Source organism: Rhinolophus sinicus, chromosome 18 (genome assembly GCF_057876585.1).
Source record: "Rhinolophus sinicus isolate RSI-liver-muscle chromosome 18, RSI-T2T, whole genome shotgun sequence".
In the NCBI taxonomy this organism is placed as follows: Eukaryota; Metazoa; Chordata; class Mammalia; order Chiroptera; family Rhinolophidae; genus Rhinolophus; species Rhinolophus sinicus.
This window is the reverse complement of record NC_142518.1, coordinates 36,228,370-36,252,500: the sequence shown is the minus strand read 5'-3', so window position 1 is coordinate 36,252,500 and position 24,131 is coordinate 36,228,370. Positions and strand designations below refer to the sequence as shown.

The 24,131-nt window shown below is 39.5% G+C and overlaps 1 protein-coding gene across 3 annotated transcripts in view; it reads left to right on the top strand.

The window, feature by feature from the left end:
• The window catches only part of SLC9A7 (solute carrier family 9 member A7), a 151,250-nt gene extending 127,781 nt beyond the window's left edge, over positions 1 to 23,469 (top strand). For 2 of the 3 annotated variants that reach the window (XM_019717411.3, XM_019717412.3), the window contains 2 exons: positions 13,701 to 13,806; positions 17,347 to 23,469. In XM_019717411.3, coding sequence (XP_019572970.1) covers positions 13,701 to 13,806; positions 17,347 to 17,598 — 358 coding nt within the window. In that variant the 3' untranslated portion in view covers positions 17,599 to 23,469. Of the gene's footprint in view, positions 1 to 13,700; positions 13,813 to 15,486; positions 15,559 to 17,346 lie in introns of all 3 variants that reach the window. The other variant, XM_088794886.1, reaches the window with a different exon arrangement.
• Positions 23,470 to 24,131: the final 662 nt, after the last annotated feature.

Here is a 24,131-nt window from a genome sequence, read left to right as displayed (position 1 = left end):
TAATTATATACCAAAAATTGGACAACCTAGAAGAAATGGATAAATTCCTAGAAACATACAGCTTACCAAGACTGAATCATGAAGAACTAGAAAATCTGAACAGACTAATAACAAGAGATTGAATCAGCAATAAAAAACCCTACCCCCCTCCAAAGGAAAAGCCCAGGACAAGATGGCTTCATTGGTGAATTATACCAAACATCTAACAAATAATATCTTTTCAAACTCTTCCCAAAAAAATGAAGAGGAGGGGGAACACTCCCAAACTTACTTTGGAGGCCAGCATTACCCTAATATCAAAGCCAATCAAGGACACTGCAAGAAAAGAAAATTATAGGCCATTATCCCTGATGAACATAGATATAAAAATCCTCAACAAAATGCTAACAAACTGAATTAAACAGCACATTAAAAGTATCATATATCATGATCAAGTGGGATTTATCCTTAGAATGCAAATATGGTCTAACATAAACAAGTGCATAAATGTGATATACTACATTATAAAATGAAAAATAAAAATCATATGATAGACACAAAAAAGCATTTGGCAAAATCCAACATCCTTTCATGATGAAAACTTTCAACAAATTATATATATATATATATATATATATGGGATGTACCTCAATGTAATAAAGAGCATATGTGACAAGCCCACAGCTAATATCATACTCAACTGCAAAAAGCTAAAAGCTTTTCCCATAAGGTCTGGGAAAAGGCAAGAATGTCCACTCTTCCTACTGCTATTCAACATAGTACTGGAAGGTCTAGTCAGAGCAGTTAGGCAAGGAAAAGAAACAAAAGGCATCAATAGAAAGGAAGAAGTAAAATTGTCTCTGAAGATGACATGATCTGTTTTTTTAAAATTAAGGTTTATTGGGGTGACAATTGTTACTAAAGTTACATAGATTTCATGTGTACAATTCTGTAATACATTATCTATATCTCACATTGTGTGTTCACCACTCAGTTCTCTTTCCACCACCATGTATTAAACCCCGTTGGCTCACTTCCAGAGCCCCTCTCCCCCCTACCCTCTAGTAACCCCTAAACTATTGTCTATGTCTATTAGTTTTTGTTCCTTCATTTGTTTGTCTTGACCTTTTGTTGTTTTCAGTTTTATATACCACATATCAATGAAATCCTGTGGTTCTCTTTTTCTGACTGACTTACTTTGCTTAGCATTATAATCTCAAGATCCATCTGTGTTGTCACAAATGGTACTGTTTCATCCTTTCTTATTGCTGAATATACACAATTCCATTGAGTATATATGCCACAACTTCTTTATCCATTCATCTATTGAAGGACATTTTGGTTGTTCCCATGTCTTGGCCACCGTAAATAAAGCTGCAATGAACATTGGAGCACACATGTCTTTATAGATCAATGTTTTCAGATTTTTAATTTTTTTTGGTAGATACCCAGGAGAGGGATTGCTGAGTCATACGGTAATTCTATTCATAATTTTTTGAGGAACCTCCACACTGCCTTCCATAACGGCTGTACCAGTCTGCATTCCCACCAACAGTGTATGAGGGTTCCTTTTTCTCCACAGCCTCTCCAACACTTGTTACTATTTGTCTCATTGATGATAGCCATTCTGACTGGGGTGAGGTGATATCTCATTGTGGTTTTTATTTGCATTTCTCGGATGATTAGTGATGTTAAGCATTTTTTCCCATGTCTATTTGCCATTTCTGTGTCCTCTTTGGAGAAATGTCTCTTCAGGTCGTCTGCCCATTATTCAACTGGGTTGTTTGTTTTTTGTTGTTGAGTTGCATGAGTTCCTTGTACATTTTGGATATTAGCCCCTTATTGGAGGCACTGTTTGCAAAAAATCTTCTCCCATTCAGTTGGTTGCCTCTTTATTTAGTCGATGGTTTCTTTTGCTGTGCAGAAGCTTTTAAGTTTGATATAGTCCCATTGATTTATTTTAGCTTTTACTTCCCTTGCCTTTGGAGTCAAATTCATAAAATGCTCTTAGAACCCAAGGTCCATAAGTTTAATACCTATGTTTTCTTCTATGTAGTTTATTGTTTCAGGTCTTATGCTTAGGTCTTTGATTCATTTTGAATTAATTTTGGTACATGGTGACAGATAGCAGTCCAGTTTCATTCTTTTACACGTGGCTTTCCAATTCTCCCAGCACCATTTATTGAAGAGGTGTCTTTCCTCCATTGTATGTTTTTGGCTTCTTTCTCAAAGATTATCTGTTCATATTTATGTAGGTTTATTTCTGGGTTCTCAATTTTATTCCATTGGTCTGTGTGTCCGTTTTTTGCCAATACCTTGCTGTTTTGATTATTGTTGCCCTGTAGTACAAGCTGAAGTCAGAAAGTGTGATAATGCCAGCATTATTCTTTTTCCTTAATATTGCTTTGGCTATTCGGGGTCTTTAGTGGTTCTAAACAAATCGGATGATTTTTTTGTTCTGTTTCTTTAAAAAATGGCATTGGGATTTTGATGGGGATTGCATTGAATCTGTATATTGCTTTGGGTAATGTGGCCATTTTAACTATGTTGATTCTTCCAATCCATGAGCATGGAATGTCTTTCCATTTCTTTGTGTCTTCTTCAATTTCTTTTAAAAATGTCTCATATTTTCATCATATAGGTTTTTCACATTCTTGGTTAAGTTTATTCCTAGGTATTTTATTCTTTTTGTTGCAGTTGCAAAAGGAATTGTTTTCAAATTCTTTTACTGAGATTTCATTGTTAGTATATAGGAATGCAATGGACTTTTGTACGTTGATTTTGTAGCCAGCAAATTTACTATATTCATTTATTGTTTCTAATAGCTTTTTGGTGGAGTCTTTAGGGTTTTCTATATATAGCATCATGTTATCTGCAAAAAGTGACGATTTAACTTCTTCATTCCCAATTAGGATGCCTTTTATTTCTTTCTCTTGCCTGATTGCTCTGGTGAGGACTTCCAACACTATGTTGAAAAGCAGAGGTGATAGGGGACAGCCCTGTCGTGTTCCTGAATTTAGAGCATATGGCTTCAGTTTTTCACCATTAATTATATTAGCTAAGGGTTTGTCATATATGGCCTTTATTTTGTTAAGGTATTTTCCTTCTATACCTATTTTATTAAGTGTTTTAATCATAAATGGATGTTGTACCTTGTCAAATGCTTTTTCTGCATCAATTGATATAATCGTATGATTTTTTTCCTTTATTTTGTTTATGTGGTGTATCACATTGGTGGATTTGCGGATGTTGAACCATCCTTGTGTCCCTGGGATGAACCACACTTGATCGTGATGAATAATCTTTTTAATGCATTGTTGTATTCGATTTGCTAGAATTTTATTTAGGATTTTTGCATCTGTATTCCATCGTGGATATTGGTCTGTAGTTTTCTTTTTTGTGTTGTCCTTACCAGGTTTTGGTATCAGGGTAATGTTGGCCTCATACAATGAGTTAGGGAGTATTGTCTCTTCATCAATTTTTTGGAAGAGTTTGAGCAGGATTGGTATGAGATCCTCTTTGAAGGTTTGGTAGAATTCACTAATGAAGCTATCTGGTCCTGGACTTTTGCTTTTGGGAAGGTTTCGGATGAGTGATTCAAATTTCCTTACTGGTGATCGGTCTATTTAGGTTTTCCAGTTCTTCATGATTCAGCCTAGGAAGGCTATATGTTTCTAAGAACTTGTCCATTTCTTCTAGGTTATTGAATTTGGTGGCATATAGTCCTTCATAGTATTTTTGGATGTATCCTTTGTATTTCTGTGGCATCCATGGTAACTTCCCCTCTTTAATTTCTGAATTTGTTTATTTGTGTCTTTTCTCTTTTTATCGTAGTGAGTGTAGCCAAGGGTTTGTCAATTTTATTAATCTTTTCCCAGAACCAGCTCTTTGTCACATCAATTTTTATATTGTCTTTCGTTCTCTGTTTCATTTAGTTCTGCTTTGTTTTTGTTATTTCCTTTCTTCTGCTGACCTTGGGTTTCATTTGTTCTTCTTTTTCTAGTTCTTTAAGGTGTAACATGAGGTTATTTATTTGGGATTTTTCTTCTTTCTTGATCTCGACCTGTAATGGCATAAATTTCCCTCTTAATAGTCGGTAACCACAAGATGGTCATGGGGGTTTGAAAATTAATTTGGGGAACGTACAGAGGGATGGTGGATGGGGGAGGGGGGTTCACACAGTGTGAGGGATATAAATGATAAATGTCTAAGATTTGCTTTGTCTTGTGCACCTGAAACTAATAAAATAAAAATTAAAAAAGCAAAAAAATAAAAGAATTTAAAAAAAACTGCTTTTGCTGCATCCATAAAATTTTGGTAGGATGTATTTTCATTCTCTGTTGTTTCTATGTATCTTCTGATCTCTCCTCTTATTTCGTCTTTGACCTGGTCATTCTTTAAAAGGATGTTTAATCTCCACATATTTGTGATTTTTCCTTCTTTCTTTTTGCAGTCGATATCCAGTTTCAAAGCCTTGTGATCAGAGAATATGCTTGGTATGACTTCAGTCTTCCTTAATTTGCTGAGGCTAGTTTTGTGTCCCGGTATAAGGTCTATCATTGAGAATGTTTCATGTATGCTAGAAAAAAATGTGTAGTCTGATGTTCTAGGATGAAGTGCTCTATAAATGTCAATTATGTCCATTTCATCTGTCACTTAGGGCTGCTATTTCATTATTTATTTTCTGTTTGGATGATCTATCCATAACTGTCAATGATGTATTTAAGTCCCCGAGTATAATTGTGTTTTGGTCAATTTCTCCCTTTAGTTCTGTTAGTAGTTGCTTGGTATATTTCGGTGCTCCCTGATTGGGGGCATAAATATTGATGACTGTTATGTCTTCTTGTTGTATAGTCCCCTTTATCATTAAGAAATACCCATCTTTGTCTCTTGTTACCTTTTTTATCCTGAAGTGGTTCCATCTGATATTATTAGGTACACCTGATTTTCTTTGGATACCATTTGGTTGGAGTGTCAATTTCCACCCTTTCACTTTGAGTCTATGCTTGTCCTTGTAGCTGAGATGTGTCTCTTGGAGGCAGCATATGGTTGGGTTTAGTTTTTTGATCCAGCTGCTGCTACTCTGTGCCTTTTTCTTGGTGAATTCAGTCTATTTACATATAGGGTGATTATTGATATGTGAGGATTTTCTATGATTCTATCTTTAATTTTCTGGTAAGACTGTCTCCATTGTTTCTTTGCCTTTTTGTTGTTGTTTATTATTTCTCTGTGGTGGTATTCTATGATTTTTCCCTGTGTTTCTTCTTCTATTAAGTTGTATATTTCAGTTCTGGATTTCTTTTTTTTGGGTGTTTACCGTTAAGTTTATGTAAAAGAAAGTTTGATATTTAGAGTATTCCATTTTCTTCAGCATGCTTACTCTCTCCATTCCCATAATCCAGTTCAGGTCTTCACTCTCCCCCCTTTTATGTTTTGGTTGTCAAAAATTATCTATTTATGCTGGTCGAATAGCCTTCTTCAGTATTCCTTGTAGTGTAGGTCATGTACAGAAAATTCCCTCACATTCTGTATGTGTGGAAAGGTCTTTATTCTTCACTCATATCTAAAGGATATCTTTGCTGGGTATATTATTCTTGGCTCATAATTTCTCTCTTTGAATAGTTTGAATATTTGATTCCACTCCCTTCTGGCTTGTAGAGTTTCTGTTGAAAAATCTAATGATAATCTAATGGGCTTTGCTTTTCAGGTTATCGTCTTCTTTTCCTTGGCTGCCTTGAGGATTCTTTCTTTTTCGTTAATTTTTGACAACTTCAATACAGTGCGCCTTGGAGAAGGCCTGTTGGGGTTGAGGTAATTAGGTGTTCTATGTGCTTCTTGGATTTGAGGATCCAGTTCTTTCCCCAATTTTGGGAAGTTCTTGTCGACTATTTATTTAAATATACTCTCTGTTCCCTTCTCTCTTTCTTCTCCTTCTGGTATGCCCATTATTCTTATATTGTTCTTTCTGATGGAGTCAGAAAATTCTTGTAGAGTTCTTTCATTTCTTTTAAGTCTTAAGTCTCTTCTTCCATCCATGTCATTTCCAGATTTCTATCTTCGATGTCACTGATTCTTTCCTCCATCTGGTCAACTCTACTAACTGAACTGGCAATTTCATTATTCATTTCTTTTCTTGAGTTCTTAATCTCCAGATATTCTATTTGGTTCTTTTTTTAAAATTTCAATCTCTTTGGTAATATGTTTGTTTTATTCTTTGATTGTGTTTCTGAGTTCATTAAACTGCCTGTCTGTGTTTTCTTGCATCTCGTTGAGTTTTTTCAGAACTGCGATCTTGAATTCTCTGTCATTTAAGTCACATATTTCCATGTCTTTTAATTCATTTTCTGCAGACTTTTCACTTTCTTTCTGAGCTTCTTGTTACCTTGGTTATTCATGGCCATTAATGATTTATTATTTCTCTTCCTAGATGTCTATAGGAGTGGGTTTTGCAACAGGTTGATAGACAGAGGTCTTTCTTTTGTTTTCCAGTAGGTGTTGGTAGAATTTTATTTTCTCTTGACTGTAGCCTTTTATTCTCTCTCATACTGTAGTGTTACGTTTTCTCTGTCCTATTCTGGCTTCTCACATGATGGGGGCAATTTCCTGGAAGGTGGGCTTCTCCTCTGTAAACAGTTCACCTGGGTCATAGCCACCACGTCCGTCAGGGGGTGTGGAGAGTTTCTGAAGTTCCAAAGCTCTTCCTGCACCAGATTCAGAGCCTGAGTTTTTCAGCTGCTCTGTTTATTCCTGCAAGTATCTGCCCAGATAGGTGTGGATTGGGCGGGGTGGGTTGTGAGAGGTGACCCAAAGCAATGGTGATGAGGACCACCACAGCCAGTCCCGCTTTTATGGCTCCCTCCCCTTTGTCATACCTAGTTGGGATGCGAGTCCGTGTCTGTGGAACACAGTTTTCAGAAGTTCAAATATTCTGTTATTTTGATCTGACACTGCTACTGTTCTGCTTCTATCACTGGGCAGATGGGGGCAGGGCGAGCTCTGGGAGGGTAGGGAAGGGATGGCTAGTCTCACTGCCTAAGGCTTCTGTTCTGTGGTCAGCAATGAGGTCTTAAACCACTGTTTTGAGCCTTCTTCCCTCAGTCTTTGCTCAGACGTCTCTGCCATGAGTATTGGGTTCAGCCGTATTATATGCTGTCCTCTCAGCCCTGTTGGCCATAAGCCATGCCCTAGCAGATCTAGTTCTTCCCTCTCCCCCAGCTGTGGTAGTTACGGAATGCAGCGATCTTGGAGCATCGAGCTAGGTCTGTGTCTTGCGCAGCCCCGTCTCCGCACTTCTCCCTTCCCTCCTCCCCTGCTCGCGCAATTTGCCCACCTTTAGATGATTTCAGTAAGGCACATCTTAGTTTTGCGTGTTTTGTGCAGTGAGTCCTTTGTGAAATTATAGTTGTTCAGTTTGTTGTAAATTCCAAGGGAGCTTTCAAGAGGCTCATGTCACACTGCCATTTTTATGTCATCCAACATGATCTTATACATAGAAAACCCTAAAGACTACACTAAAAATGTTTTAAACTAACAAACAAATTCAGTAAATTTGCAGGATATAATTTTTTTCCCCTCTTCCCACTTCCCCTCCTCCCTCTTCCCCACCCCCACCTCCGAGTCAAGCCATTGTTTCTCAGTCTAGTTATGGAAGATGCAGCTCACTGGCCCATGTTGGTATTATGATCATTGTGCTCTACCCGGCTGAGTCAGTAGGTCGCTGGCTGCCAGCCGACCGCTCACAGCAGCCCAGCTCCAGGTCGAGCCATTATTCTCAATCTAGCTGTAGAGGGCACAGCTCACTGGCCCATGTGGGAATCGAAACCAGATACTTTAGTGTTAGCAGCACAGCCCTCCAACCACCTGAGCCACCTGGGCCACCCAGCCGCCCCTAGGATATAAAGTTAACATACAAAAATCAGTTACATTTTTATACACTAACAATGAACTAGTCAAAAAAGACATTAAGGAAACAATTTCATTACAGTAGCATCAAAAATAATAAAATACTTAGGAATAAATTTAAGCAGGTAAAGATCTGTACACTGAAAACTGAAAAAAAAAAATGATGAAAGAAATTGAAGACGACGCAAGTAAATGGAAAGGTATCTGTATTCAAGGATAAATTGTCCATACTTCTGAAGGTGATTTACAGATTCAATACAATCACAATCAAAATTCTAATGGCATTTTTCACAGAAAAAGAAGAAACAATCCTAAAATTCATATGGAACCACAAAAGATTCTGAAAAACTTAAGCCATATTAAACCAAAAGAACAAAGCTAGAGGCATCATACTTCCTGATTTCAGATTATATTGCAACGGTATAGTACTCAAAACAGTATTGGCATAAAAACAGACACACAGACCAATGGAACAGAATAGGGAGCCCAGAAATAAACCCTCACATATAGGGTCAACTGATCTTTGACCAAGGTGCCAAGAAAACACAACGGAGAAAGGACAGTCCTTTAGTAATTGTGTTGGAAAAACTCAATATCCACAGAAAAAAAGAATAAAACTGGACCCCATCTTACACCACTCACAAAATCAACTGAAAATAGATGAAAAATTTAAATGTAAGACCTAAAACTATAAAACTCGTAGAAGAAAACATAGGGAGAAAGCTCCTTGACTTTGGTCTTGGCAATGATTTTTTGGATTTGACACCAAAAGCATAGGCAACAAATGTAAAAACAACACAAATGAGAATATATCAAATTTCAAAATTTCTGCACGGCAAAGGAAATCGTCAACAAAATGAAAAGGCAACCTATTGAATGCAGAAAATATTTGTAAACCGTATATCCGATAAGGGATTAATATCTAAAATAAGGAATCCGTACAACTTATTAGCAGAAAAACAAGTAACCAATTGAAAATAGGAAAGGGCCTGAATAGACATTTTTCCAAAGAAGACGTACACGTAACCAACAGGTACATGGAAAGATGCTCAGCATCATCAGGAAAATGCAAATCAAAACCACAGTGAGATACCACCACCTCATACCTATTAGTATGGCTATTATCAAGGTCAAAAGATAACAAGTGTTGGGAAAATGGAGAGAAAAAGGAACCCGTCTATATTGTTGGTGGGGATATAAATTGGTACAGCTATTATAGAAAACAGTATGGAGGTTCCTCAAAAAATTAAAAATAGAACTATCATATGTTCTGGTAATCCCACCTCTGGGTATATATCCAAAGGACATAATATCACTATCTTGAAGAGCTGTCTGCACTCCCATGTTCAGAGTATCATTATTCACAGTAGTGATGATATGGAAACAACCTAAGTGTCAGTCAATGCATGAATGGATAAAGAAAATGTGTATATATGCAGTGGAATAATATTCAGCCTTAAAAATGAAGCAAATTCTGCCATTTGGGACAATATGGATAAACATGGAGGACATGCTGTGAAATAAGCCAGGTGTAGAAATACAAATACTGCATGATCTCACTTATTGGTTGAATCTGTGAAAGTCAAACTCATAGTAACAGAGAGTAGGATGGAAGTTGTGCCAGGGGCTGGGAAGTGGGAGAAATGGAAAGATGTTAGTCAAAGTGTACAAACTTTCAGTTGTAAGGTGAATAATTTGTGGAGCTCTAATGTACAGCATGATGATTATAGTTAATACTGTATTGTGTACTGACATTTTATGAGAGTAAATCGTAAGTGTTCTCACCACACACACACACACACACACACACACACACACACACACAGAGAGAGAGAGAGAGAGAGAGAGAAAATGGTTACCATGTGAGGTGATGGCGATGTTTGTTAGCTTGATCATGGTAATTATTTCACAACTTATACATACATTTAAACATCTCGTTGTATACCTTAAATATGTATAATTTTTATTTGTCAATCATACTTCAATAAAGCTGGGAGGGGAGAAATTGATTCTTTGAAGAGTAACAGGATGATCTCTAAAGTCTCATCTGAAAGTAAATTTTAGTGACTTTGGGATTTCCACTTTTTTAGTTTGGAGCAGAGAAACTAAAAGGAATGTAAGCAGGCACATGTTTGAAAAATTAGATGAGGAAGGTGCCCATGATTCTTTGGCTCCATAGATGATCAAACAAGAAAAAGTGGGCATTGGCTGCATCAGAGGAGAGTTCAGCTGGACATGAATGCACCCCACAGGCTGGCAAGAGGCAGTGTGGTAGCTCCTTCCGTGCACTAGCCTGGAAATGGGATAGACAGGCTTCCAAATTAAGATGAGAGGCCCAGTGCACACATATACCTCCCTTTTCTCCCCAGGCTCATTGGAATCACAGAGGAGATATTTTTGACTACTTGGAAGACCAAAGGTAGAGGGAATTTTAGCAGAAAAAACTAGTCCAGGACAAAAGTGAATCTTGAGCCAGTTTGTCCAGGTGATTTATTAAAGAATGTTGTTAGAACAGCTGCAACAGGTATATTCTGTGTCAACGGATCTACTTTGTAGCTGTTAAATTTTTCTTTAGGCTATATAGCTCTCTAAAGAAAATAGGGACACTGCCTGGGGAGGGCTTGGTAGAGAAACAGATCTTGAAGCCATCAAAGATTTTTTGCCCCAGAGTAAACCACCTCCTCACTTTGGTGTGGTAGGAATCCTCACCTGCCTGATGAACTGAGAAACTGAGTAAAGACATGAGGGTGGGGATGCCGAAGTAATTAAACAATCCCAAATATATTAAAATTTTTCTGATAAAAGCCTTAGAGTTGAGAGGTTTTTCCAGTCACGGTTTAAGAATAGGTTGTTTAAAAAAGGAGCAAACAAGAAGAAACTCTTGGAAATTAAAAGTAAAGTTCCTGAAATTAACAAAAAAAATGTAATAAGTAGTTTAATTACATGGTGAAGATCAAATAATTGATCTGGAAGATAAAGTTGAGGGGAAAAATATCTCTAAGAATTCAAATAAAAAGGGATGTGTAAGAGAAGAGTTTTAAGATCTTGAGGTTAGACCCAGATGGTCCACAGTCATTTAGCAGGATCTGAAAGGAGAAGATAGAGACCATGGAGGAAAAAAAGTACCAAAGAAATAATGGAAGAAAAATGTCCCTTAGCTAAGGAAAGATACATGTCTCCAGAGTGCAAGGGCCTACTTAGTGTGACCAGAACGAATGGACATGTTATAGCATGCCCTAACTACAGGAGGAAAAGTAGGACTCTTCAAGGCTGCCAAAGAGAAAAACTGTCAGCCTTCAAAGGGCAAGAATCAGACGTGGCATCAGCAAAATCGAATGTTCAAATTTCATTGTGCATTATCAAAGTTGTGGGATGAAAAGAGAAAGTCTGAGGCTAGACTTCTACACCCAAACTGTTAATCAAAAATAAGCGAAAAGAAAAAAAGGAGGGTGGCTTTCAGGCAGGCAAGAATTCAGGAAGTTTTGCACTGTACAGACTCTATATGAAAGTGGGGGAGGGAACCAACATAAGGATTAAACAGAACAAAATCCAACTAAAGGTGCAACATTGTAGAAGCAGTGATTTGTTGTAAACCAGAAGAAATGAACAAGATCAAAAATAAATTTTAAAAGATCCTTTATTTAGCAAGACACTCAAGTGTTCTCTTCTGAGTAACAAAGTTTAAATGACATTGTATTACATTTCCTTTAATAGTGTTCCAACCACTCTGCTTGGTTAGTGAATAATATTCATATAATAAGATTATTACAAATGCTGCTTATTTTTAACATTTAGACTCAATCCATAGAATATTTACTTATAATTATAAAATAGAATGCGAACTTTATGTATCTGTAGTATAAAATTATAATAAAAATTAGGAAAAAATTGAAAAGAAGAGGCAGGAGTATAAATGAACTAAATTTGCCATCCTTCCTAGGAGGGAGTTAAAAGCCTGTGACTAAAGTTTATAAAGAAAAAGGAGAAAAATGTATTGTATGAAGTTGTAATGATAATTACCAGACCACTGGGTGGGAGAGACACTTGATATTTCATTTTTGCCCTTCCAACAATCTGAATATTTAAAAATACATATGTAATTTTTTTCCCTTTTGATGAAGTTGTTAGAAGCCCTTCTGTATTTGGAGAAGAGAGAGCTTGCCTTTGAACTGCCTGAGGCAGGAAACAGAAAGGTAGCCTCCGGTTCCCCGGTGACTCTTGTATTAGTCATTCATTCTACAAACCCAGCTGCTGTCAGCTTCTGAGTTAAAGACACAAGATAACTGATAGGCCTGTAGGGGCTGTTCCCAGGAATGGGGTTAGAGGACAGCGGTCAAAGGGGGCTTGTTCTGTTTGTAAAGCCTTTAGCAGAGCTCACACATCCTCCTGTGTTGAGTAATTCCCATCTAGAAGTATGCCCCAAGGTCTCTCACCTCCTCCTATAGAGAAGGTTTTTCTTTCTTGTGATGCTCTAAATGAAGACAGGAAGTGATGGTGCTTGGAGTAGTCATCCTCTTGGGTACAGATGGCTGTGATAGGTTCTCATCTTCCTTTAAAGTCTCTTGTCCAGTCCTGCATTTGCGGTGGCCATGTGAGTCTCCGCCTTTTCCATATTGCTCAGGCTGTGGGTATCAGAAATGGTCCTGGCTGTATTCTAATATGACATGTGCTTCGTGGTGCTTCCAACACACGGCTGTGCGTTGGGCAGCACAGCTATCCGTAGACTGGCAAACCCACGTAATAGACTGGGCTCCCCTCATAATAGTTGACCTTCATGTTAGAGCAGTGGTCTCAACTGACAGCAGGTTTGCTTCTCAGGGGACATTTGGCAATGTCTGGAGACATTTTTGTTGTCATACCTGGGGAGAGGTTGGGGTGTTACTGGCATCTAGTGGGTAGAGGCCAGAGATACTGCTAGATATCTTACAATGCAGGAGAGCCCCCTACAACAAAGAATGATCTGGCCAAAAATGTTGATAGTGTCGAGGTTGGGAAACTATGTTGGAGAGCCTGGGAGAGGGGCAGCAGGTAGAATGAAGAAAAATCCTGCATGGGAAGTTGGGAGATTTATGTCTGAGTGAACTTAGTAAAATCATTTCACCTCGTCAAGTCTCAGTTTCCTCCTTTGTAGTTGTCCTAGGTTACTTCTAAGGTCTTGTCCACCTCGACCATTGTCACCATGTAACCTCTGAGTACAGTGGTTTAACAAGAATCCTTACAGAGAACCCATGGCCGAGGGAATCCAGGGGCTGCAATAGCTCTACTCCAGGCAAACTGTCTCCTGTTTGCGAGACGTGAGCTGGTTGTGTGTCAAAAGCTAGAATGCTGATTGAAACCAAAATTCTCATTCAACATAACAATGAAGGGGAAGGGTGTTCTAATTAATCTAATATTCTTTTTAACTGAAAATTGGGAATGGCCAACCTGAAAGTTAACAGTGAACACTTAAGGCTGATGGGGCATTGTTTAATCTTTGATTCAGACTTGCAGACTACAAGTACAACCATACCTCGGAGATAGTGCAGGTTTGGTTCCAGACCACTGTAATAAAGCAATTATCACAATAAAGTGAGTCGTAATCTTTTTGCTGGTGGAGGGTCTTGCCTTCAATTTGTAAAAAGTGCAATGTCTGTGAAACTCAATACAGCAAAGCACAATAAAATGAGGTATGCCTGTATTTTCTGTATTGTACTCGTAAAATGGGGGAAAGAGGCTTTTTGTGGTACTATGTCACTGATTTATTTGTTGGGATTTCTAAACACATTTTATTGGGTACGTGTTTTCTTTGCAGGCGTTTTTCCTTAATTCTCTTTTTAAAGTTACTTAAAGCCGATCCTCACACACAGTGGCCCTCCATTAACCACCACTCTCCCAGCCTGGTGTGGCTTGCTCGCTCGATGTCTGACCAGTCCCCAGGTATACGACGTAAGTACCGCCTGTTAGGGCTGCGTTCTATTCAGACACCAAATTCAGAGAGTTTGCTTTCCAGTAGGATGATTACAAGTGGCCAGCGTACATAGGCTTAATACATTTTGTACAACCACAAAGAAACCATTTTACCCGAGTCATGGGGCTCCCAAACATCAGCAGCTGTGATGTAGTGGAAAGAACAATGGATCTGGAATCAGAACAACTAGACCAATAGATTCAAAAGTTAGTATTATAATTTCCAATCCTGCTGATAGCTTACTTAATAAAAGCTGTATTTTTCTGAATGCTGAATAGTTTTCACCTCTGTCTAAAGTGATACTATGGGCCATTTGGATGTTTTTTATCGTCAGAGACAAAGGGCACTGACCTGGCATTGTCACTTATCCCACTATTGAAGCTCCAATTGATTACACTCTTCAATCTTACGTTTCATGGGGTTTACATGTGTCTTTGCCTTCTGGCTCTAGTCTTTTAAACAGTTTCTAAAGCTTTGAATTTTAATTAGGTTTTATAAGGTTCACTTTTCATGTCTATGTAATACCAGGTAGTAAAAGAACTAACTCACTATTAAAACTCTATGAAAACCTTATCTAATCCGAAGCTTACCAACTATTCTCTTGCTCAATGATTAGGGGCATTGGACTAGTTTGCACTCAGCATAAACTCAGTAAACGTCCAGGCACTTAAATTGAAAGTACTTTCCTCAACAGTTGAGAGTCTGTTCAAGGTTTGCTTCCTGGGGTAATGTTTGGGTAGTGGACTCCCCATAGCCAGCCCAAGATGGCGTGACTTGGGCTACAAGCAAGTGTCACCCTCCACGCTGCTGCTGCTGCTGCTTTGGGGCTGGGGTCATGACCCGAGTCTCAGCCAGCTCCAGACATGGTGAGGCCTGCTGCTGAGAGAGCGGGAGCAGAGTCTTTGAAAATTTAACTGGGAAACCAAAGGTGAGAAAGTAGAGGGGCTCCACTCAGAGTTTAGTGCTGGATGAGGGTCTTGGGCTGGATTGCTCTCATGGCTGTTTGACACATTGTTGCGTGGTTCTCACTTATCACCAATAGGGCATTTGTACTTCAAGTTTATTTGGGAGACATCTAAGGTGTTAATTATTTACCATTTCCACTAACTCCAAACCACTTAGGTTTGATATCCACTTAGAAAACAGTGTTCTTCCTCTTCTGAAAATGACCTCTGGTTATTTAAAATGCACATGTTCCCACAACATACTTCTTTGCAGGTGTTTGCAGGGTTATTTTCCTGCATTTTCATAGCAAGCCTGCAGTGGACAGCTAATTATATAATAATATAAACTTTCAGTTTAACCAAACTTTGGCTGATCTTGTCATCTAGAATTTAAGTGAGTGGATTGCTTTTATCATTTGCATATAGCATTTCATTAAGCTCTGACTTGGAAATCCCTCTTTGCTGGGTTTTACTATTTGTCCATGTTTCTCGATGACCTTTCCTTGGATACCATTTGTTTGGGCTTATGAATTTTGTAATGGAATGGGTCAGCCTACAGTCTTGTTTTTTCCTGTCAGTGAATTTTGGCCTGCTTTCCACTACAAGGGGCTCCTGTCCGGGGTTCCTCTATGCTGCTGTGGGTTGTGGGGCATTGGCTACATTTGCACAATTACCCTCATATGCAGTTGTTTCAGATTCGTCTCTGTCCCTCCAAAACTTGGAAGAGTGAAATACGTACCAGGAGAGTCTCTTCCTGAAATTTGGGAGCTAAGAGCTCTGGGAGAGGTATTTTGACAGACATGAACAAAAACATTACTTAGCACATGTACGAGTGTGAATGGGAGAAATGGAACAGGGAACATGATGTCATTTGTTGTTAAGACAACTATCACAGGGCAGATAGAGTTTCAGGACTTTCTAAACACTACGGGAGGGAAGGAAATTGGGGAGTTTGGGACGAGTTTTAGAATCACACTCTGCCTGACTAAAGGATTCTTATTTAATTGTACATTTGCACCCTGCCCAATTCCAGTAAGGATTTGAGGCAGTAAGCAAGAGAAGTTGCCTGTTAAAGAAGCCGGAGCATTGGTTAAGTGGAGTCACATTGTGGAGTTGGGAGAAGTCAACATCACTGAGAAACAATGCAGAAAAGGGGCATGTGCTTGTCACCAGTCAGGGCACAGAGATGGGCTGGGACAGGAGAAGAGAGGTAGGCGGAACTCAGGAGTCCTCCCCAGGTCGGTGCATTTAACAGGCATTCATCTAGCACTTACTATGACTTAAGCACCTCAAGGAAGGGTGCCCAGAAGAGAAGGAGGTCGAGGTCACTGCCCTTTGGAGGGTCTCATCTCTATGGTGAATCCAGGCACGGATGTGGGAGAACCTGACTATGGTTTTGGGCAGCATGACTGAGTGGGGACCACAAGTCTGTTAGGGAGGCAGGTTCGGGCCCTGCACCGAGGAGACCCTATTGAGGACAGCATGCAGGACTTCAGTTGTGCTTTGCAGGGTAGATGGGAAATATGACAGAAAGAGCATCTTTAAAACTGTTTGCCATTTAAAAAAGAAGTTCACGATGTTTGGCAGCCATGCAGTGGGGGAGCGGAAGAGCATGCCACCCCTTGGTTTGCATCTTGAACCCATTGTAGAGGGAAAGGTTATGTCTGACCTCACACTGCTTCCTGACATTCTCCCTGCTGTCTTTTAGTTTGAAGTGGTTGCCACTTGGCTGATATCTGCCTTACTCGGCATTGTCTGTTTTGCTACAACTGCTGCTTAGCATGAGACACTATGCCAGTCCTCTTCCTGACAGGGTGACTTTTCACATCCTTTATGTGGGTAAAACCAGTCTGGAGGCAGCATAAATCCTAACCCTGCTTCCTACCAGCTGGGCAACCTTGGGCAAATTTCATAGGTTCTCTTAGCTCAGATTTTCTGCTCTGTGACATGAGTGTTTGCGCCCTTCACAGGAGAGGAGTAAGGACCAAATGAGAGCTTATATGACATTCCTGGCAGGCATATAATAGCTGCTCAAGAAAATGTACCTTCCTTGTCCATCACTTGTTTCATCTACCTGAGGGCTTCCTATCGGGGTTTTTCGATGGGGCAGGAAGGAAATCCTAATGTTTCATCCTCTTCCCTCCACTGCTGACTAGGGCAAACAATAGTTCAAATGTAAACCAGGTGGTTTTAGGATGGTTTGTGTAGGGCAGGAGGCCCACCCAGAAGACCTTCTCAGGGAAGAGAGGACCTAAAACCTATTTCAAGGTTTGCCCAGTGACCTTACCCCTTCCTTTCTTTGTGGGTTGGGAAGCTGAAAATCCAGGCTGGTCTCCCCTTCTTCCCTTGGGGTCAGTAACCCCAAGCTGTCAGGCATTTAACCTCAGAGCCGCTTTCTGCCGTTCCAAGTCCTAGTCCAGGTAGCAGTGCTGTTCACTGAGTAGCACACTAGAGGCTCAAGGCAGGCAAGCTTCATGGTCTGCAGTTTCAGAAGAGGAGTTGAGGTTGGGGTTCGCTGCTGGAGCTCTGGAAGATTCCTGTCTCCCATTTGTTGTTGTTTGTTGCACTTTTCAGAACCAAGAGCCACTGAGAGAAGAAGACTCTGATTTCATCCTGACCGAGGGTGACCTCACCTTGACCTATGGGGACAGCACAGTGACTGCCAATGGCTCCTCAGGCTCCCACACGGCCTCCACGAGCCTCGAGAGTGGTCGGAGAACAAAGAGCAGCTCAGAGGAGGTGCTGGAACGAGACCTGGGAATGGGAGACCAGAAGGTTTCAAGCCGGGGCACCCGCCTAGTGTTTCCCCTGGAGGATAATGCATGACTTTCCCCCTAAACCCTGAAGCAATGGAGTAGGCTCACCTGTGGGGTGAGGCTGGCTGCATGTTCCAGTGTTGTTTGAGGTGGGACAGTGAGTGAATGGAATTAACACTTCTATTTTATTGAGGTCTGAAGATACCTTAACATTTAAAATTTAACCTAAGATGCAGATGGTGGGGCTCAAGTGTCTCTAAATAAAGACAAATGCAGACCTATTCCCACTTTTTCACATAGTAGTGCGCTGTTCAGAGTTAAACAAACAAAAATAGCATGCTTTAATGGTCCCTTAATTCATTCACCTGCAGTATCTGAACAAGGTGTGGCAGGTGCTGGGGATCCCCCCCCAGCCCCCACAGAAGAGGCTTCATATCCATACCCAGCAGGGCAAGTGTAGCTGGCTGTAGGAATATTGAGTGAGGGGAGAACAGGCTAGAAGAAAGATCGTGAAGGAAGGCAAGTTAGATTGGACCTCCAAGGATGAGGGGCAGCTGGTAATAAATGGAATAGAAAACATGAAAAAGTAATTTGAGTGGAGGCGCCAGCATTGCGGGCTGTGTGCCGGCAACTTCATCTCAGGATTCCTGACTTCTTTTGCTACCTGTGTTTCCTCTAGACTGAAGAGTGGAAAATATATCCATGAACATTTCAACATGGGGGAAAGAATTATAATTCCTTCTCTGGAAATCTCCATGAAGAAGAAGTTACTGAAATGTTTAAAACCAAAGGCAAAATAGTGTTATACTGTTTTTTTTTTAATTAACCTGAAGGCAGGAAAAACTTTAGAAACGGATGATGACATCACTGCAAAAATCAGTTCTTGAAGGCTGCCATATGAGCTGACTTCCTGGGAAATGATTAATAGAACTGAGATATCTACTGTGGGTTTAGAAATAACAGCAAAATCTTTGGGGTGCTTTGATCTGGAGAAGGCAGCAAGTAGTGTAAGAGGCAGTACGCTAGTATTCAAAAGGAAGAAATCTCACTGCAAAATAAATAAATAGCTGCAAAAAATGCAGATAGTGTGCTAAAGACTGAACAGAATTCCCAACATTAAGCTAAGAAATGCACGAGATTTCAGTGGCTACCTGTGGAATCGCAGGCATCAGTAGAAAGTTAAGCATAATTCAGTCCATTGGAAGGTTCTGTCTACTATAAGATTAAGAATCCAGGTGTCTTGACACTGAATGCCATGTAGAGAAGTGTCATTTTCTTGGTATCTGCTAGGCTTGCACCAGCTTAATGTGTGAATGTTGTTTGAAATTTAGTTTGGGTTCTTTGTAGGTGAGCGATTTTACCTGCCCATACTTATAGTAGGTGGAATACTGAGAGAAGTCTTAGAAATCAAGTTTGAGATTCTTCCCAAGTCTCTATGCTTCAGGGCTAGTATATTTGAAAACCCAATTTCTAAAAATTGCTTCTATGAAATGTGGGCATTTTTATTATGGCAGACAAAATAGTGGCCCGATCTAGTCCACCCATAATGAAATCAGCCAATGAACCTTCTTAAGTCACATTTTTAATGGCTAATTTTTAAATAAGACATTGCTTCACACTTAGTTTTTCAATTGATAATTTGTGCAAACCAGGAAAGATGTATTGTTAGGTTGAGTCATATGAAATTGTTGGTTTTCAACCATTTTTAAGAAATAGAAATGACAATTTCATATGGTTTAGTATAATAGAATGGAATGATTTTTTTATTCCTCTCTTTCTATCTACACTAAAGTCCATTTCGAGTTTATGGTCAGCCATGGGCTTTGTAAGATTGGAAAAAAAGCTAAACAACGTACCTAACTCCATGAAACTCAGGGTTACCTAGGCTAGTGAAGGACTTAAGAAAACCTATGACCCACAGCCAGATAAACAGTTTTCTTAAAGAGCCACTGGACAGGAAGTCAGACTGCAGAGAGCAGCGGCTAAGCTTGACAGAACGGCTGGAGATGTGTGTATGTACCCGTGCCCAGAACCACTACAGGAGTTTTTATTCAGTGGAGTTATCTCAGTAATGACAGCCATACCATGTAAACTTCGTGAACTTTTGTGTGTGCTTGTTTTTTGCAGAGATGGAGGAATAGGCTGGTTGGCTCTTTAGTTGACTCTTTATAAAACTATGCTTATCTCTTATGTTGCTTGCTTATTTAATTTCCGAGAGAAGCAGCTAACAGAAAAACCCTGATGATGGTTCTTGAAAAGAACCAACTAGGTAGGACACACCCTCTCTTCATTAACGTCAAGGCTTTATTGTCATTTTGGTTTACCAGGAAACTTTCAGCAAATTATAAGAAATTGTCCTCATAGGGAGAAAAAATAAACACTGAGTTTCCCATCCTAGTCTTAGTTCAATCCATAGATCGTTGTGTTTTCCCCCAAAGGGTCTTGTAGTCTTCATTGCAAACATTTATCCTGACCTTAAATATGAGTAAATGAAGATTTGCCAAGACCAAAAGTTAGCTAGAGTTGTAGTTATTTGGTTGTTTTTTTTAATTCAGTTGATCAGAGTAAGTCACTAACTGACCTATGGTCCTAATTTTTATTTGCAAAATGTGGAGAGTAATGCTGACCTTACCAGGGGTCTGGAGTGTGAGCCATTCATCGAAATTCTTCCACTTCTAGAAGCATTATGCCTACACCGAGTTGTGAAAAGTAGGCTGCCACAAAGCCCAGAAGCCATCTAACTCATGGCCAACTATCTGATGCCAGTCTGGCATAAACCACATTGAAACTACTGAGCAGTGGTACATCTAACTAAACAAAGTTCTTTTGAGAGGGTAATCTTAAGTTATCCTCTAAACATATTTGTTCTGGGTTGGGGGGTGGTGTGACAGTTCAGCAGAGTTAGATGTTTTAGAGGAGAAGATCTCAACCATGGCTGCACATGAGGATTACCTGGCCCATTTTTAAAAAAAAAATATCAACAAAAGGCCCTACCCTCAGCTAGCCAGAATCAGTGGGGACCTGGCTTCCGTGCTGTGTTTTGGCTTCTTAGGGTTGATAGCCTTTAGTCTAGAACTTGCAGGGAACCCTAATTGGAACCTTAAAGAATGGCCTAGCAAATTAAGTTTTAAAAATTTGTTAGCTGTGTGTAACAAACTGAGTATTGATCAATAATACAGACTGGGTACCTATGAGTCTTGTACTACTAATCTGCAGAATTCAAGAATGTACTCCATAAAGTACAGCTGGTTAAAAAAAAAGTCACATTTGAAAACTTAGAAGGATGACTTGAGTGTTTGTGGGAGGGGGGATTAAAAACCTGTTATCTTTGCCCCCATTTGTGGGGGGGAGAAGGTGGTTTTGTGTTAACTGAGCTGCTGACTAATCAAATGTGAAGGTTTCTGAGAAGCCGTCTTTTCAATTTAACCTGGGATTAAATTAATAGTCCCCTTTGCAGTCGAGTGAACTTTCTCTGCACACTCCACTTGTCCCCGTGCCAGCATCCATGCTGGACTCCTCAGGAAGCGGGTGGGCCCTTGTATTGCCAGAGCAGAGGCCCCATGCTAAATGGAAGGTTGTGATTACTTTGCTGTCATGTGGTGGTAGTGTTGGTAGCTGGTAATTAAGGAGATGCAAACTTTTGTGTAGCACTGACGAGAGGGAAGATACCAAACTTCTGTCATTCCTTTTAATATTCTTTTTGGGGACTACAAGGAGGTCTGAACTTTCTCTCCTAGAGAGGGAAATTTGGAATTTAAATCAGGCTGCATTTCTTCCGAGGAAACAAATATAGGAAAGGCATGTGTTATTCAATGGACTGACCATCCGGGGTACTTACTGGGGTGACCACACAAATAAGCATTGATGCCTTGCAGCCAAAAATCACACTGTGACATCAAGTGTTTCATCAAGCAAACAGAGGACCTGAAAATGTCCTCTGTGGTTTGGTTGACAAGTGAAATTTTAGAAAACACCAAAAATGTTATCTTAGCTATCCGTGAACATTTCAGTCCAGGGCAAAGAAGTAACACTTCCTTCCAAAACAGAGGTCTGTCTCACGTCCCCCACCCCATCATATCTCCCTTTCTCTGTCCATAGTGGAAGTTAATGTAATCATGTCAGATAATTAATGTGTACGGAATGACTTCTAAATGTAGACACACTGACGCACTTAGAGGAGGTCAGTGGCAGGGCAAGCCAGCAAATGATCAGAGGGGAAATCGCCCGCTTGGAAACCTGCCTTGGTTACCCACTGTGAGAGATGCATCAGAAAGCTGATTTTACCATCTATTGTCAAATGTAATCCGGAATGAGGGCTGCTAGAAAGTCAGCTTGCTATTCAGTAAGTACATGACTTTTTATTTCACTTCAGAAATGGGAAACTTGACAAGTTTCATGTCTTTGATGTTGATTCTGTAGGTGAGTTAATATAGGAGCTAGTCTGTCAGATATTTTAGAGGTATCATTGAGTTCTGATCTCTTCTGTTGTTTTCTAAAGGAGAATCTGGCTTGCCAGTGTCAGTTGCTATGTTCTGACATAGTAAATGGAAGGAATCCAGTGGCCAACAGAATTTAGACACAACCCGTCTGAATGCTGCTTTCACCACTTTGATACCTGAAAAAGACCTTCCCCCTTTCTAAAACCTAATAAGAACAACATAAAGAGAAACAGTCTAGAAACTAATGCAAGTGTCTAACTAAGAAAAGCAAGGAGGCTCTTTGACAATCCTTTGAAGACAAGATTTAGAAATAAGCATTTTTCCAGTTTCAATTTTTGTAACTAGTTTTTTTTTAATTAACAAACATATCTTGTCACCCAGTGTTAGCAGAAATCGTAAAGAGGAAAACCAAAGTTTTTGATGTCAGTTTTATTTTTGTAAGCAGGGTATACTATAACCATGGCCCACATGGAACACCCAGGCAGCCAGTTTTCTGCTACCTGAGTCTTGGAGATGATGAGAAGGAAGGGTTCCCTGTTCTGCCTTTTGAAAAGGTCTGAAACAAACATGAGAGCACTTGGCCGCCTTTTCAAGGTTAACAGAAATGCCAAATGTCATAGTGAGCTCGACCCTTGGTCAGTGGAAAATGATCTAGGCCTGTATATGTTGGAGGAGCTCAGATAGTAAAGGACTTGTAAACAGCATGAAGAACTCTACATCTGCTGATAAAGCGCTTAAAAAGTTAAGATCCAAGTGTGACTGGGTGGCTGTCTCACTGCATGGACGTTTGGGGGTTGACTTCTGTTGATTATTCCAGTTGTGGGCTTTGGAGAGGAAGAGGAATGATTTTCAGTTGTGTGGGTGTGAAGTCTATAGATTTACAATTTATCACTGAAATCACTCATTCAATGTATGACTTCATAGTAGGGTCACCTCCTCCTAGGTTGTCTTTATTTTTTACATAAAATACATCTAGTACAATTTACTTAGGAAGTTTTACTATGTTCATTAAAATTATTCAGTGGGAAGGCCACCAAGATTCCTTTGATAGCTGAACAGCAATTTAAAAAATAGAATAGGTTAATTTAACATAGGACGATGTGACCTTCTGGGGAACTTTTTATAGAGAGCTTACATACTGTAATTAGGGAGAATTTTGTCTTCTACTTCCATTGAACAGTGACAAACTGGTGGTTTTATAAAATTAATTATAGTATGTTATATAAACATGTTATGTAAAATAATATTAAAATATGTTTAACAGTGAAACAGTGAAGACTTGGAGTTATCGGCCACCTTTATGTGCAATAAGGAAAACTGCAGTTAGGCCCCGATGTGCTATCTTTCCCTAGCATCCTACTTAATGTTTGCCTTTGTGTATATGTTTAAATTGATATTGTAAAGCTATCCACATGTTTTCCTGCCTTTGCTGAGATTTAACACATTTTTCTCAAAGCTTTTTTTTTTTTATAAAACTCGAAATAAAAAGATTAACTGGCTGAGCTAATCTTGTTTTGTATTTAAAAAGCATTTTCTATTAGAAGGGTGTAGTGTGATCCTAATCTCAGTCTCTTTCCCTCACTGAGAGGTTCTTTTCTGAATGAAAGCTGTTCCTCTCCAGCTTCATTTAGACCAGGAGTTGACAAATTACAGCTGGCCCCTGAACCAAGTCTGGCCCACTGCCTGGTTTTGTAAATAAAGTTTTATTGGCATACAGTACACTCACTCATTTGCACATTTTCTGTGACTGCTTTCATTTAGAACTGAGGAGTTGTGACAGAAATGAGCAACTATTTCCTCATAAAGCCTGAACGGTTTACTATCTGGCTTTTTACAGAAAAGATTTTTGCTGACCCCTGATGTAGATGCTTGGGAAACTTTAGTTTTAAAATAGTATCTAAAAATCATGGCAACAGATACTTGAGATTTTTTTAAAAATGTGCCTTAGGTTAAAAGAAACACTTTAAACTTGGTCTCTGCTTGTGACTTCTTCTGGCTTGCAACAGTCTTTAACAAGCTTTGAGTGTTGGATAATTGCTAAGATTCTTGAACCCAACATACACTTTCCTTCATAGTCTTCATATTCCTTTCTATGTAGACTAGCTTTTCCTTGAACCATGCAATCAAACCACATCATAAAATCTGCTTCCTAGCAAAACAAAAC